General features: G+C 33.4%; 1 protein-coding gene across 1 annotated transcript; it reads left to right on the forward strand.

The window, feature by feature from the left end:
* The first annotated feature begins 4,275 nt into the window (after window positions 1-4,275).
* On the forward strand, window positions 4,276-15,381 carry LOC110650633 (serine/threonine protein phosphatase 2A 59 kDa regulatory subunit B' gamma isoform). The gene is made up of 2 exons (XM_021805699.2): window positions 4,276-6,266; window positions 14,656-15,381. Exons 1-2 carry the CDS (start codon window positions 5,022-5,024, stop codon window positions 15,043-15,045), a joined length of 1,635 nt encoding a protein of 544 aa, XP_021661391.2. The 5' UTR covers window positions 4,276-5,021; the 3' UTR covers window positions 15,046-15,381.
* Window positions 15,382-16,277: the final 896 nt, after the last annotated feature.

The following is a 16,277-nucleotide window of genomic DNA, read 5'->3' on the forward strand; positions in this document are numbered from 1 at the left end:
AAGATGTTAATGCTTTTTGAGCATTGTTATCAGAAGCAGAAGTTTATTTTATATATGGCCTTACTATATTATCATCTTAAAGGAATTATAAGCTAGACTGTCATCCCTATCGAATTAAATTGTTAAGAAATGCATTCATCAAAAATAAATTTGGTAGAAACAAGTATTCCATTTGATCGCTTTTCTTTCTTATAATTCAACGAGATCGACGCATTATACTGCAATGATATATTTTTAATAGGTAAAAAAATTAATGCTATATAAATAAGCACTTCTTAAATGAAATGATTGAATTTTTTTTCTAATATTTCAATCAATATTTTTTTTTCCCTCATGCCGATGTTCTGGGACAAGTCATTTGTGTTGGCCATTCTTAGCAAGTTCGAACAAATACTAAGATTAGATTAAAGAGAGACATCAAAATACAAAATAATAAGTAGTTATAAAAATTAATGGCATGAAAAAACCCTAAATAATTAACTATCATTAACATTGACATTTTTTTAATGAATATAGACTAGAGGAGCTGAGCATTACATTATGGGAAAAAATTGAAATTGAATTTCCTACTGCTGAAATTTTTGAAGAAGAGCAAAATGGGCTAGTCATTGTAGCATTTATTGAGATGTCTATTAAATCTTTTAAAGGTATGACAAACAATTTTTTTTTTTTAAATTTTCACTCAACATATTTTTATTAGCTTTATTTTTTATACATATTTTTTTTCCTTTAGTTGTTGTAAATATCTATAGCACATTAGTAACAAATATTCATATTAATCTAGAGATCCCATAAGTCATTGATTTATTACAAGGTACATATACAAACACAACATCTAAATTAACATTGATAACCACTATTGTTTTTTAAATATTAAATTGCAACCTTCCAAAAAACCACCAAAAAAAATTGAAAGGCCATAACCAAGTGAAGAACCATCAATAGATCTTGAAGTATAAAAAAATGCTAACAAAAAAATTAGTCAATGAGTTGCTTTCATTAGACATTTATACTGACAAGGTATACATTCTTTATAGGCTAATATTCATATGCTGTCATTTAATTTTGAGGTTATTTTATTAAAGTCTCTCAACTTCAATTTATGTCACAAAAATACTTAAACTTTAATTTACCACAACCAAAAGTCCTTTGGGCTACTTTTCAATAGTTTCTCCAGTCAGAAGTTTATGTGGACATGCAACATTGACATTTTAATAATAAAAAATTTTCTTTTTTTGCCACGTAATGGTCTCCTTCCCCTTCTCTCTATGTCTCCATTGCTTCCCTCTATCAACCTCCTTCGTTGTAATAAATCCACCCCTATACCGCTTTCTCTACCATCATCATCAACCCAAGAAATATTTGAATCATGAGATTGAGGATGATTTTGAGGAGGAAGATGGGACTATGGAGCTAGTCCAAATTGTCGCTGAAAGAACCAAGAATGTGTTGATCCTTATGAGTGACATCGGAGCTGGCCATCGTGTGTCTGCTGAGGCCATTCATGATGCTTTTAAGCTAGAGTATGATGATAAATACAAGGTATGTATTAGTGTTTGCTTTTTTTCTCTTTCTTTCTAGATCTTGATCTTCTTAGATTTGTTTTCCTTTTGGGTTCAATTGTCACAGACTATCCACATAATATGTTCATTGCATGCCCTTTTGCTGCTTTTTAGACTTATTTGGATCTCTGCCTTCTAGTTTTGTTTGCCTTTCAATTTTCTTGTCTAAGGTGTTTTCATTTTCTCTATTGTATGTAGTGGGTATAAAAATTTTGGATTTATTTATTTGTTCCTTTTTTCTTTTTCTCATCTTCTCCTTTCATTGAGATGATTTCAATCAATTTCTTCATGAAAATTCCCATCTTAGGGTTATTAAAGCACTAAGACAATATATATATATATATATATATATATATATATATATATATATATATATATATATATATGTTAAAGAAACATTTCATTTTCCTATTTAATAAAAAAAAAAATCCTTCAATTGCATACAATTATCTCTTTAGTTATGATTCAACTTAGCAGTTGAGAATTTTGGTTTCAGATAATCGTGAAGGATGTGTGGAAAGAGTACACGAGATGACCATTGAATGACGTGGAAAGACGATACAAATTCAGGGTGAAACATTTACAACTATGGAATGTTGCATTTCATGGTACCTCTCCAAGATGGTATCACTTACAGATGCCTCTTGGATTTTGTGAATACAGGTTACTTGATAGCTATCAAGGGTGGACATTTTTAGGAGTTGGTGAAACAAATCTAGAATTGTTCTAGATTGCGCAAGTCACACAATAACTCTTGAAAGCTTAAAATCATGGCTCTTGTGTATAAGTTGCTGTATGTTTCTTCTTCTTCTTCTTCTTCTGTTACATTCTTTTTTTAACTGTTAATAAATTTCAATTTCTAGTTTTTTAGTGTTTTGATGAACTAATTTGTGGATTATGTTTTTGTTTCCTTGTTGATTTTGGTTCATTAAATTGATAGAGAAAGAGGAAGGAGATGATAGAGATTGAGACGTGGCAAAGAAAGATTTTTTTTTTTTTGTTAAAATGCCAACGTGGTATGTCCATGTCAGCATCTCGCCTGAGAGACTATCAAAAAATGGTGTGAAGGACTTTATGTATATCTAAATTGAAGTTGAAAGATTTTTATGATACAAATTGAAGTTCAAGGACATTACTGAAATAACTATTAAAGTTCAAGGATGATCGGTGAAATTTAGCCTTCTTTATGTCTTTCAATAAAATTTTCAGATAACTTATGTATTTATTTATAACAAGAAACAAAATTTGCATGCAAAGCAATAATAAAAAATATTAATGCAACAACTGGTTGGTGGTATAAAGGTTGTCCTCATTGTAAGAGCAGTACACAAGATTACAATGACACTGTTTGGTGCAACAACAAATGTGGGATGCTAAAAGAAATGTCAGTACCATGATATTTTATCCATCATTCAATATTTATTTAGAATTGTTTATAGTATTAAATATATATTTCTTTTATTGCTACATTTGTTGTTTTTGGTTGCTTGGCTTCAGATCTCATTGGATTTCTTGCATCGACCTTAGTTCACAATTCAAGAGACAATACTTCGATTCCATCAGTGAAAACAATATTTCAAGTGATTTTGAGCTCACGAATTGAACGTTCATATGACTTTTCTTTTAGAGTAACTCAAAATTTCAATGATGATAATGCACCATTGGAATCATAATTACCAATTATACCATCTCCATCTCAAAGTTCAATATTTATGAGGAGCTCACTCTTTAAAAAAAAGGAAAGAAAATGTTCGCAAGAAACTTGATTTATTAGATATTGAACATTCCATTTAGATATCAAATATAGATTCTTCTTAATCATAGGCATCATCAAATTCAGAATTATCCAGTGCTTTGACTTTAAACAAGATGAAATTAACAATTAAAAAAACACTTAAAGTACATATTAAATCATGATATCTTTTTGCTTATATATATTTTAAATTTTTATCAACTAATATTTATTTATATAATTATTACATGAAGAAACGCAAAGCAAGAAGATAATTAATAGATAATGCAAATTATTACCTTAAATGTTATTTATTCATCATGTATCAAACATATCATATTATAATACTAATCTTGCCGCATCACGTAGGTAACATCCTAGTATGATATGAAATCCAATTTTCTTATAAAATGTTATTTTTTATTTACAAATAAGATGTGGGAGGAATTTAAATTTGCATCTTAATTAAATTTGAATATGCATTAATTATGAGATTAATGAAATATAATTAATTAAATTAATTATCAATATAGATTTGACTTCATTTGAAAGTATATAATAATTTATGTTAAATGTATCAAATAGATTTGTAAAAATATAATTTTTTTTGTCGATAGGGTAAAAACACACTTTAAAAATTACTAAAAAAAATTGAGGGCAATATATAACATTAATCCGAAAATACCCTTCATGGTAAACTAACAAATCTATTATCAGAGTAATGGATGGACGAAACGAATGCGATTGGGTTAGGAGAATATTGTCAATTACCAAGTCAACCCAATCTACGCATGACATGAGAAAGTGGGGCCACTTCCACCAATATATTTGGGATGGATTTGGGTCCATTTGCGTTATTCACTCGTCACAAAATATTTCTAATAAAATTTTAAAAGGATAAAAACTTAAGAAAGGGACATAAAAATAATCTAAATATTAATTTTGCCACTAAGAGATAAAACTCATGCCCTTGGTTTCAATTTCCTTCTTTATTTTTTTATGCCTTCTCTATTTATTTTCCAATCATAGAAACATAACACAGCATTTATTGGCAGTTGGGAGGCAGGAGGGAGATTTTGTTTCAGGGAGAGAGAGAAAGAGAGAGAGAGAGAGAGAGGCTCTTTGCTATTTTTGTAAAGTTCATGTTTACTAATTTTCTTTTGTTTCTGTTTTTTCAATTCATAACTTACTAGATTATCTTCTGGTTTTCTGGGTTTTGTTCCTGTTGTTTTTTCTTTCTTTTTTATTTTTGGGTTTTTTCCCTTCTCCTTGTCTTTCTTTCTCTCTCAAAATCAATTGGGGGCTGGCACATAAAAGCATATTAGGGTTTATCAATTGCAGATCAAAGCCCAAAAAGCTCAGATTTTCTAGGGTTTTCTCTATCATTTTTCGGATCTCTCCATTCTTCATCTTGCTAATGTAAGTTTGTTTCCTCTTCTGTTTCTGTTACCCTTCAATTCAAAATCAGAAAGTGTATGAAATTTCCTGTTTCTCAATTGTGACGTCTAGATATGTAGTGTTACATGCATAGACTCGTTTATATGTCTCTTCTCGAGTTCTTTCTGTAGCGTCGTTTCGTTTTTATATGTGCAATTTGGATTGGGGTTCTATCGATTGGCTATGAAAATGCCTTCGTTTTGAGGTGTTTTAAGTTGAGAGCTTTGATTTATTGCTGAGTTAAATTAGGATTAGTGCTTGGGTTAGGGTTAGGGCTTTTCTTGGTAGATATGATCAAACAGATATTGGGCAAGCTACCTCGAAAACCGTCAAAATCATCGAATAATGACTCAAACAATGATGGTGGGGTCAATGCCTTTTCTTCTCTAAATTCTTCCCACGGACCCAATTCCATAAACAGCTCAAAGGCGTCCTCCATTGCTTCGAAGTCTGCTAGTTCGGGTTTGGGCGCTTCGCGCGTGAACAATGGGACCATTGCACCACAGAACAAATCTAATCAAGGAAAAAAATCTGCCGCCGTTGCAGGCCAAGTGGGTCCGATGTTGGCTTCTGGGGTTTACGAGCCATTGCCTAATTTCAAGGATGTTCCTAGTTCGGAGAAGCAGAATCTCTTTATTAGAAAGTTGAACATGTGCTGTGTTGTGTTTGATTTTAGTGATCCCTCTAAAAATCTTAAGGAGAAGGACATTAAAAGGCAGACTTTGCATGAACTTGTTGATTATATTTCTTCTGTGACATCAAAGTTCAATGAGGTGACAATGCAAGAGATTACAAAGATGGCGGCAGCTAATTTGTTTAGAACACTTCCATCTGTGAATCACGATAACAAGATTCTGGAAATGTATGACCCAGAGGAGGATGAACCGACCATGGAGCCCGCATGGCCTCATCTTCAAATTGTGTACGAGTTTCTTCTTAGATTTGTGGCTTCAACAGAAACTGATGCCAAGCTTGCAAAGAGATACATTGACCATTCGTTTGTGTTGAAATTGCTAGATTTGTTTGATTCGGAGGACCAAAGGGAAAGGGAGTATTTGAAGACAATACTGCATCGCATTTATGGGAAATTTATGGTGCATCGGCCATTTATTAGAAAATCTATAAACAATATCTTTTACCGTTTCATATTTGAAACAGAAAGGCATAATGGGATCGCTGAATTGCTTGAGATATTGGGCAGCATAATTAACGGGTTTGCTTTGCCATTGAAGGAAGAGCACAAGCTCTTTCTAGTCCGTGCCCTGATTCCACTTCACAAGCCCAAGTGTGTATCGATGTACCATCAACAACTTTCATATTGTATCACTCAATTTGTGGAAAAAGATTTCAAGCTTGCTGATACTGTAATTAGAGGTCTTTTAAAGTATTGGGCCATAACTAATAGTTCGAAGGAGGTTATGTTCCTTGGTGAGTTGGAGGAAGTTTTAGAAGCCACTCAGGCAGCAGAGTTTCAGCGATGCATGATTCCCTTATTCCGTCAAATAGGTCGCTGTCTCAACAGCTCACATTTTCAGGTACTGAATTTAGAATGGTTATAATTTATGTGTTCTTGGCATTTGTTGCTAGTGATTAATGATTGCTTTTATCATCACTGATAATGGTATCATCATAGTCAACTCTGGATTATTCTTTCCTTTACATTGATTGCAACGAGAACATCTTTTGTTACCCAGTTTTGCCTTCTTTTGATTCACTTTAATTGTAATTACAAGGAGTCAAGGATACTTGAATTTCAAATGGAATAATACACTTCATTCCTGATAGATTAAAAAGAAAGAGGTATAAGAAAAAAGATATATGAACATTTAAGACGAGTATAGTTAAGAAGCCAAAGATGATACAATATTACACTAATATCTGCAGGCTAGTAAACATTTTGTTTCTTGATATTTCTTTTGGCCTTCTTTTTAAGATATAAAGATCTTTGATATGGTATCGCACTTAGCTATTCCCTGATTCCTGCTAATGATACTGTATGAGTTTTTTGTGTGCATTTTTCAAAAATCTTAACTTCTAGTAAATGTTATAGAAAAATGATTTTATTTGTCCACATGTATGTGTTTTGCTTCTAAAATTTGGTATTTTTTTCTTCTGATATACTACACATGATAATGAATAAAAAATTTTAATCCGTCCCCTAATGACATACTTTTTACGTTGTATCTGATCTTTTTGGCTTAAGTGCTAATGGTTTACATGTTGAATTTTGTCCTTGTTTAATTCTGTTTCTTTAAGCAACCCCTTTTAGGAGTTCCATTATTTTTGTTGAAATTAACAAAATGAACTTTTGTTATTATATATATAATGAATAAAAAATTTTAATTTGACTCCTAATGACATACTTCTAACATTATATCTGATTCTTTTGACTTAAGTGCTAATGGTTTACACATGGGCAATTGTCCTTGTTTAGTGTTGTTTCTTTAAGCAACTCCTTTTTGGAGTTCCACTGATTTGGTTGAAAGCCAAATTACCAAGATGTACTTTTGGTGCATATATATATATATATATATATATATATATATATATATATATATATATTCACTCCATTTTGTCTTATCTGTTAATGATTTTATGAAAGAAATTGAACACCTTCATTAATTTTGATCCAATTGCTCTTTGAAGAGTAGAGATATAGAGCCTATTGGTAGGGCTAAGTATTAATTGATTATAAATGAAAACTTAAATCAAACCATTTTAATTTGGTCTTTTGATGTAAATGGTTCATTATCATTTTCTGGGAAGTTTGGTTATTTATGGTGAAAAACCTAAACCGATCGATTTTTACGTGTAGGGGGATGTTACCCATTTTTAAAAAGAATTGAGGTTAGTCCAACCCATCTTTCACTGAAAAACCCTAATTCCCTTCACTTATTGACTTCTTCATTTCGATCTTTTGGGCCTTAGTCTCATTGCCTCTCACTTCACAGTTCCTAGTTCTTCTTATCCTCTCTTTGGCCTTTTGCATTGTCTCTCATCACTTCTCATCCGATTTCCTTTTCCTTCAGTCCTCACTTCTCAGTAATCAAATCCTAGTTGTGCTGCTTTTTTTTTTCCAACCCTAATTACATCACTCGTCACATAGGGAGAAAAATGAAGAGCAAAAGCAAGAAATAAAAAAGGAGAGCGGGTCATATGGAAAGAGGTTGTGCTATATGATTTGTGTCTATTGTCTCTCTGCACATTCACTTTCTTTATTTTTGGAATCATCTAAATTTTCATTTTGAGGAAATATGAGTTTTGAAAACCCCCTTTTTTTTTGTGCAGAAATAAACCACTAGATGTGGGTTCCTTTCATGGTCTTCTTCTCTCTTGTCTTGTCATATTTGTTTGCATGTCTAAATTCTTCTTTCTTGTTCTCTTTTGATTTAATTATAAATCGACAAATTAAACCGAACTGAAAAAATTTTGTTTTGGTTTGGTTTAGTTTATATACATCCCTTTTATTGGTGCGGTTTTGTCTTCTCTTTTAGGAAATTTGGTTTTTTGGTTAGTCCAGTTCAGTTCGGAACTTCACCAATTGATTGTATAGCCCTACCTGCTGGTCAAAAATTTTGGTAGATCTTAATGTCATTACGCAATGTTCACTTTGAAAATTATAGTGCTAATTTGTGATAAAAAAAAGTGGAAAAGGACTTTTTGTTTGGATGGTTCAATAACTAGAAAAAAAGTGTTTTCTCTATCCATGCGCACGCATAGATAAACACAGGCAATAACTACAATAAGGTCTTAATCCCAAACTAGTTAGGGTAGGCTATATTGATTTAGTTTTGTTAGACATTAAGTCCGCATCAATATTCAAAACTTATAAATCCTTTAATACCATTTCCTCTTCCCCTTTCTCTTTTCACTCCTACTAACTTATTACACTTTTGTATTAGGATTTGATGCTCTACGTTGGTAATTACCAAACTATTTTAATCGACTCTTGCTCATTTTATTTCTAATATGTGCTACATATATTCTCTAACTGATGTGATTATCCTAATCTTATCCATTATCGTGTTATTAAACATCCATATTAACATCCTCATTTTGCTATTCATTTTGTGGGTATGTTGTACATTACGTGCACAACATTCACTCCCACACAACAATCCTATAGAGCTTACCTTTCATTTTTTTGGGGTTCTTATGGTCGTATAAACACCCGTCGCTCTTATCCATTTCATCTATCCTATATTGATCCCATGGATTACATTTTCATCTAAAGCTTTGTTCTTCTAATTGATAGAACCTAAATACTTGAATTGATTGCATTTAAGCACCAAAACTCCATCCAAATTAAAATCACCTCCATTCCAACTATGAGAGCTAAACTCGTACTTCATATATTCTGTCTTACTCTTACTTAGCTTAAAACCCTTGCTCTCAATAGTCCTTTTCCACAGGCACAAACATTCTTTTTTTTTTTTTTTTTTTTTTTTTATTATTATAAGAAAAGAACAATTAGAAAAAATGTACGAAGACCTTAGAACGGCTGCTTAAGCCTTTGTACTTCTATTCCATCAAAAGAGTGACTAGTTTGTTTGCATCATATAGTGTGCATAATGCACAAGGGATTATTGTCCATTTCTTATCATTCTTGGCCTCTCTGTATTTAGGGGTGAGCATTATTCGGTTAAAACTGACTAATTAAACTGAAACGATGCTATTTGGTTTATTCAGTTCTGTTATTTATAAAATTCGATTTGGTTTTATTTTATGAAAATTCAATTTTTGGTTTCGTTTTACTTGTAGTGTAACCGAATAGACCAAATTGATTGAATATTAATACACTGCAGTTTTACTTGAGATAAAACAAAAACCCCCCACCTTAACCTAAGTCTTTATGTTGTGTATCAGATCTGCACTTAATCTAGAAACAGAAAAAGGAAGCTGGAAAGAGACTTGGTTGAGAAAAGAAATAAAAAGGGGAGAAAAATTTAGAGAGAATATAGAGAAGAAGAGAGATAATTCTTGTATTTGATTCTTGAATGAGGAATACACATGCTTTTCCTGCATTTAATACTCAATCCACTCTTGGTAACTGTCACAAACACACTCAACTGATTATAACATATTCCTCAACTGTTCTATAACTACTTTCTCATTGTCTATTGATTCTTATATTTCCCCTCACAACTCACTAACTACTCTATTCCTTAGTCATAACACTTTACTCCACCTTCTTCCAGTTCACAGCCTCAAATCTTCTACCCTTGCTTTGAAGATTCAGTCCCTGCATCCATTATTGTCTTTCATTCCCTATCTCATCTATGTGTCTCAATTTGCTAGCCTCTTTCAAACTTTAGTTCAATAGTCCCTAGCTAGTCCTCGCATGGCCATATCCTTACTTTGAAGTCCTAGATCCAGCCGCAGTACAACTGCATCTTTCAAGTGGATCGAGAATTTGCTTCCAAATGAGAATGAATCATCTTGTTGCATGGACTCCTTGAAGGTTCTTGATTTTCTCTATTTGCTGTGACTTTTCTCAATCTTTTTTCCTTTTCTTTCTTGATTCTGAAGGTGTCTATTTTCTCTTTTTATGTTAATGATCATGAATTTTTTTATGGTGTATATGTATTCTTCGATAAATTTATAATTAGCTAGATGGAATGCCTACTTTTAGTGAAGAAATCGAATCAATTGCAAATTTATTTGATAGTGCAAATTTATTTGATAAAGATAATTGTATTTTCTTTTTCTGGCATTGATACAAGCCAGATTTGGCTATGTTAAACCCTAGATTTGGTTTACAAATGATTTGTAGGTGTAAAACTGAACTAACTAAAAATCAAACCAAATTATCTTGGTTTAAGAACTTAATCAATTCAGTTCAGTCTTACTTCCATGTATTTCGGTTGTGTTGGTTCAGTTTAAAAACCCTATACAAATTGACCATGCTTCTGAATGCTCACCATTGCTTGTATTCCGTGCCAATCTCCTAAGAATTTGCATCAATTATTTAACCATAGTCCAATAAATTGAAACCACGGAAGATGCTAGCAACTATAATCTGTAGCTACTGCCCAATGCAATAATAGACGCTCCACTAGTTCGTCACTCTTTTGTAAACATCAATCAATAGTAATATGCTTCCTTGCTGATTAAGTCGTAAGCAGTGCAGATCTTCCCAAAGCAGAGTGGGCTGAGTAACAAGTGACTGGCGCAATGCTTGGTGCCTGCTTTCCCATGAAATTGCTCTATCATCTTATAATAAGATTTGCCTTAAATTTTGTCATTTGGATGGTGGGTAGCTTGAAACTACAAAGAATGGTCATATGGTGTTGATCATAAGTCTGTCATTTGATAGGGATGAACAAATTTGCAACAAGCTATGAATGGCAAAACCTATAATTTTTTGAGTGTACAGAAACAATCTGGTCTTTTCATTCAGCACTTGTATGGTCATAGATATTAAATGCGCAAGGCCTGAGCAATTTTTGGTCTGAACAGAAAAATCAAGCCAAACCGGACCAATTCGGTTCAATTGGTACAGTTTTTCAGTGCAGTTGGTTTGGTTCAGTTTGAAATTTTTGATAATTTTGGTTATTCGGTTTGGTTATTTGCATTAAAAAAAAACCCGAACCGAATCAAAACGAAACGAAAATCACAAATACTGTGTCATTTTTATAGGGTGTATAAATACAACCTTCTCCCTCTCAAGTCTTTTACCTAATTTCTTATATCCTGTCCCTTTTCCTCCCAACCTGTCCCTTTTTCTTCTCACAGAGAACACCTCCCTAGTCCCCCCTCCTCCTCCTCCTTGAAGATGCCACTGAGACCCATCCTTTTCTCTCTCTACACGCTGAGGCCCACATGCATAGGCAGGCTTGAAGATGGCTAGATGGTGGGACTCACAGCAGCGACTCATCTTCTACGGTTCTTTCCAGCTTTGATGGAGTTTGCTCAATCTAATTGGTTGTTGCATGTTTTGATTGTTGAATCGTGAAGCTTCTGAAGTCATTGTTGAATATGATGGTGAATCGATGAGTTCTATTTCTCTATGGCATACTGTTTATTCCTGAATTTGACAGTGAATTGGTTGGAGTTTTGTTTCTTCTTGCTATTTTTTTTTTTTTTACTCCCCTTGGCCTTTGATTGTTGAAATTCAGTTTGTTGAATTATTTAAAGTTTTGTTAATTTGTTAAAATTCTGCTTGCTTGTTAAAATTAATAGTTTGATTGTTAGTTTTTTTATTTTTCTCTCTGTTGATTGTTGAATTTCCTGTTCTGTGTCATTGCTACTGGTTTGGGAAAAGGAATTAAGGTTTGGGGAGGGGAATTGAGGTAGACAGGGAGAAGGATGAAAAGCTGGAAAAACAGCGTTTGGGCTTGTACAAACCGACGGTTTTGAACCGAATTGATTTGGCACGGTTTGATTTGGTTAATCTTTTAATTTGGTTCAGTTTCGGTTGACATTTCTCATGAATTTGGTTTTTCAATTTTGATTCAGTTCAGAATCGAACCGACCGAATTCTCTCCGTTAGGGACAAAACACAAGGGGTAGATGTGTGCATATAAGATGAAATAAAATAAAATAAAATAACTTCTCATATAAGACAATTGTTCATATCAATACCATTTAAGATGTTAAAACTCAACTCAACTCAACTCAACTAAGCCTTTATCTCAAAAATTTGGGGTCGGCTATGTGGATTCTCTTTCTCTACTCTAAACGATTTTGGGTTAAATCCACGGAAATGTGTAATGCTTGTAGGTTATGTTGTACTACTCTGCTCCAAGTCAGTTTGGTCTACTCCTTTTCTTTTTATCCTCTAACCTAATGTGCTCTACTTGTCTAACTGGAGCCTCCTTATGTCTACGCTTCACATGACCAAATCACCTCAATCTCCCTTCTCTCAACCTTTCCTCAATTAGCACTACTCCTACCTTTTCTCTAATACTCTCATTACGGACTTTATCTAGTTTAGTATGGCCACTCATTCATTTTAACATTCTCATCTCTGCAACTCTTATTTTAGACACATACGACAGTGCCCAACACTCACTACCATATAACATGGCCGATCGTATGGCTGTACAGTAAAAATCATTGTATATTCCAAATTCTAACTAGTAAATAAATGGGAATAATCCCTCTAAAGTCAAATAAAGTAAAACAAAGTTACAAATAAACACTCAGGTAGCAATACTTTTGTTATCCAAATAAAACTAAATATACTAATAAGCACTAAAATAGCTCGGTACATCCCTCCCTCTATAACTTTTTTGCAAAAGTTGCAAATAACATTATTTGTATGTGGTCGATTCTAAGTGTACATATTTCCATCCGAGATTTTTTTTTACCATTAGCACTTTTAGAAGTGCTAGAAAATATTTCAACATTCATATCTCATGCCACCAGATACCAAGCTAAAGGCTGAAACAAATATGATATTCACACATATTAGAATCAAATCATCGTACACATTTACAATGAAATAAATTAATTTCAAAATTGAATTTCAATGCAAGTTCAGACTTTGTGAAAGAGAAAAGAAACTGAAAATTTGAATAAAAATTAGTACAAGACTATAAGCTCAATTTCATCAATCAACAATTGAATTCAACGTACGATGCAATATGCAACTAAATTAAATAATAGACATAGGCAGAGCATTGCTTTTTTTCGTAGATGTTAAAACAAATTAAAAAGAAAAAACAGCATGCTGCAACAACAAAGTATGAAGCATCGGTCATTCACTTACAAATTAAAACAGATTCTAAATTTAAAAAAAAAAAAAAATATTGACTCTCTAATTTTGGCAACATCTAATTTGGGCATCAGGTCAAAGGACACAAGGGAAAAACAAATTGAAACAAAATAGTAGAAGCTCAAACAAGAAAAGGGTGGTATCAGGTCTATGCTAAAGTGGAAAGAAAATTTTTGACTGGGAAAAACCTAAATGGGTGAGAGAGAGAGAGAAGAGAGAGAGAAAGAAGGAAGGCACAAGGAGAGAAGGAAAGAATGAGAAAGAGAAAGATAAATGTCACAAAATCCCTGAGTTAGGGTTCTGTTTTAGAGAATAAGAAGAAAGGTGATGAGAGAATAGAAGAAATAGGGATGAGAAGTAGAGTGAAAGAGTGCATTATAGAGAGAGAAGGAATTGTTGTGTTATTGAATTCTTGACTGCCTCCAATCAGTTACAATGCTCCCAATTTATACGATATATTCTCCTATACATCCTACTCATACAATATATTCTCCTAAACATTCCCACAGCTTCTGTTCTCCTTATTATCATAACAATATGGTTTGATTTTGAATTCTTGACTGCACTCAATCAGTTAACAATGCTTCCTATTTATACAATATATTCTCCTAAACGTTCCCACAGCTCTAGTTCTCTTTATTATCATAACAATAAATATACTTGGTTGGAATTTGAAATCCACCATCAGATGTTGATCTTCTGTTCTTCTAAATCTTTCTATTTTTTTGCCCCTTCAGATAACCAACAACAGTGTGTATGATACTAGATGATTAAAAAGGGTGTTTTGTGCCATAAATATTACTTTCCACTTCAAGTTCTTATTAAGGATTCAGTGGTTACTATTTTCGTGATGTGGTTAAAATCAGGATTCATTCTACAGTTCTGATGAAATGTTTTGAGGTGATATTATAGGGAAGATCCATGCAAATACATGGTGAAATGTCTTACAAGTCAAGAAAATGGATATTTTAGTGTATAGTTTAAGTTGAGTGGTGATAACTTAAATCTGCATTCATGTGAATTATATGGGAGTTTAATATTAAGAAATACATGGCTAATTGGAAGGAGGGTGTAACTAGCCAGTGCTAGAGATTCATATCCATCATGATAAAACATATTGCCATTCGTGTCTGTTGACAGTTTGCTTTATGTCCATTTAAACAATTTTGAGTTTACGTGGATCTTAAACTTGGTTTTCCTGGCAGGTGGCTGAACGTGCATTGTTTTTGTGGAACAATGATCACATAAGGAATTTGATCACACAAAACCGTCAAGTGATACTGCCTATAATCTTCCCTGCTTTAGAGAGAAACACAAGGGGTCACTGGAACCAAGCTGTTCAGAGTCTGACACTGAATGTGAGGAAGATATTTTCAGATGCCGATCAAGAACTTTTTGATGACTGCTTGGTTAAATTCCAAGAAGATGAAGTAAAGGAGAGAGAAATACAGGAGAAGAGAGAATCAATATGGAAAAGATTGGAGGATGTGGCAGCCTCTAAGGCTGTAAGCAACGAGGCTGTGCTTGTCTCAAGGTTTGCCTCTGCTGTTGCAATTACAGCTGGGACAGGTCCATGCGCTACTGCAGGTAGTTGAGAGGCTCGGTGGGTGTAACTGTTGTGAGTTTACCCTTGTTTGTAGTTGAATGGTAGAGGGGACCTCATTGGCATGATAATGGAAATTGTTGCTTGGCCTCTTTTCGCCTGTGTTTCTCAAATTCATCTTATCAACAGGACAAGTGCAGGCAGGGTTCTGAGGTAACAGGTTAATCCTATTTTTTGGGTTCTGGGTTCATTCTGCTTTATTTTCTCTTCAACCGTTAAAGTGTAAGTGTGTGTATTATAAGGGATTTGATTTATAGAGGCAGTGCTTCAGATTTCCTATCTGATAATATTTATTTCCTGTAATGATGCAAAGAATATTTTTCCTTCAGTTTTTCAGCTTTGATGATTACTGCCTCTGCAGACTTCTTCTTCTTTTTTTTTTTTTTCTTTTTTTTGGGGGGGGGGGAGGGGGGGGGGGCGCCCCCTCCTAGGTGTGGGGGTTGTGAAGACCATTTTTTATGACCTTTGTGGGAGTCTAGTTCTTCAAGTTTTGCAGCATTGTATGGGGAATGGTCAAATTGGGTAGAAATTTTCTTCCTAGATCGCTGCAAGTTAGATTCTTTGTTGCCTGCATTGATTGCATTGTTTACTAATGACCTGAGCAGCATCGATCTTTATGAACAATTTTGCAACTCGTTACTTCGTTCTAAATAGTGCACTAAGATATCTTTAAAATTCTGAATAAACAGGTTGGATTACATAATATAGAAATGAAGAGATTCCTTCTTATGTTTAACCAAAAGGAGCATGAGCACAGCTGCGGTGATATTTGGAACCAGTTAACTTTATCGGTTGTAATTAGCTACTCTGTTAACGTTTTTATTTTGCCTCATGCAGTTTTATTTGAGTATGGGGTTTGAGGGAGTGGAACGCGAAATTGGATTTGTCAGGTTAATGATATATTATTCTGCCTCTTGCAGTTAATCACAACGAATCATTTGGAATTGTAACTAAAACAGATTGATCCTATTTGAGAAATTAGTTCATTTCCTCCTTGGTATCAGTTGATATTTAAAACTGAAAATGTTCAAAGAGGGCATTTGATACGGTCTGTCAATAAACTGGACTAAGTTAATCCAGTTCATCATTGAAGAACAGAGCAGTTTAGCCTGCAATTTCTGAGTCAAACTACACGAGTTCGAAGATACATGCTTTTGAACAAAATTGATACACAGGTCAAATAGATGCGATTACTTAATGAAGAATGCAATGTGGGATTAACAG

The sequence above is a fragment of the Hevea brasiliensis genome, chromosome 7, assembly GCF_030052815.1.
Source record: "Hevea brasiliensis isolate MT/VB/25A 57/8 chromosome 7, ASM3005281v1, whole genome shotgun sequence".
Taxonomy (NCBI): Eukaryota; Viridiplantae; Streptophyta; class Magnoliopsida; order Malpighiales; family Euphorbiaceae; genus Hevea; species Hevea brasiliensis.

What these genes read in the sequence shown, in the direction of transcription:
- LOC110650633 (XM_021805699.2), top strand. Translation starts at nt 5,022, where the DNA reads ATGATCAAACAGATATTGGGCAAGCTACCTCGAAAACCGTCAAAATCA. An exon ending in TCAACAGCTCACATTTTCAG is followed by an intron (nt 6,267 to 14,655) that starts GTACTGAATTTA and finishes TTTTCCTGGCAG; the next exon opens with GTGGCTGAACGTGCATTGTT.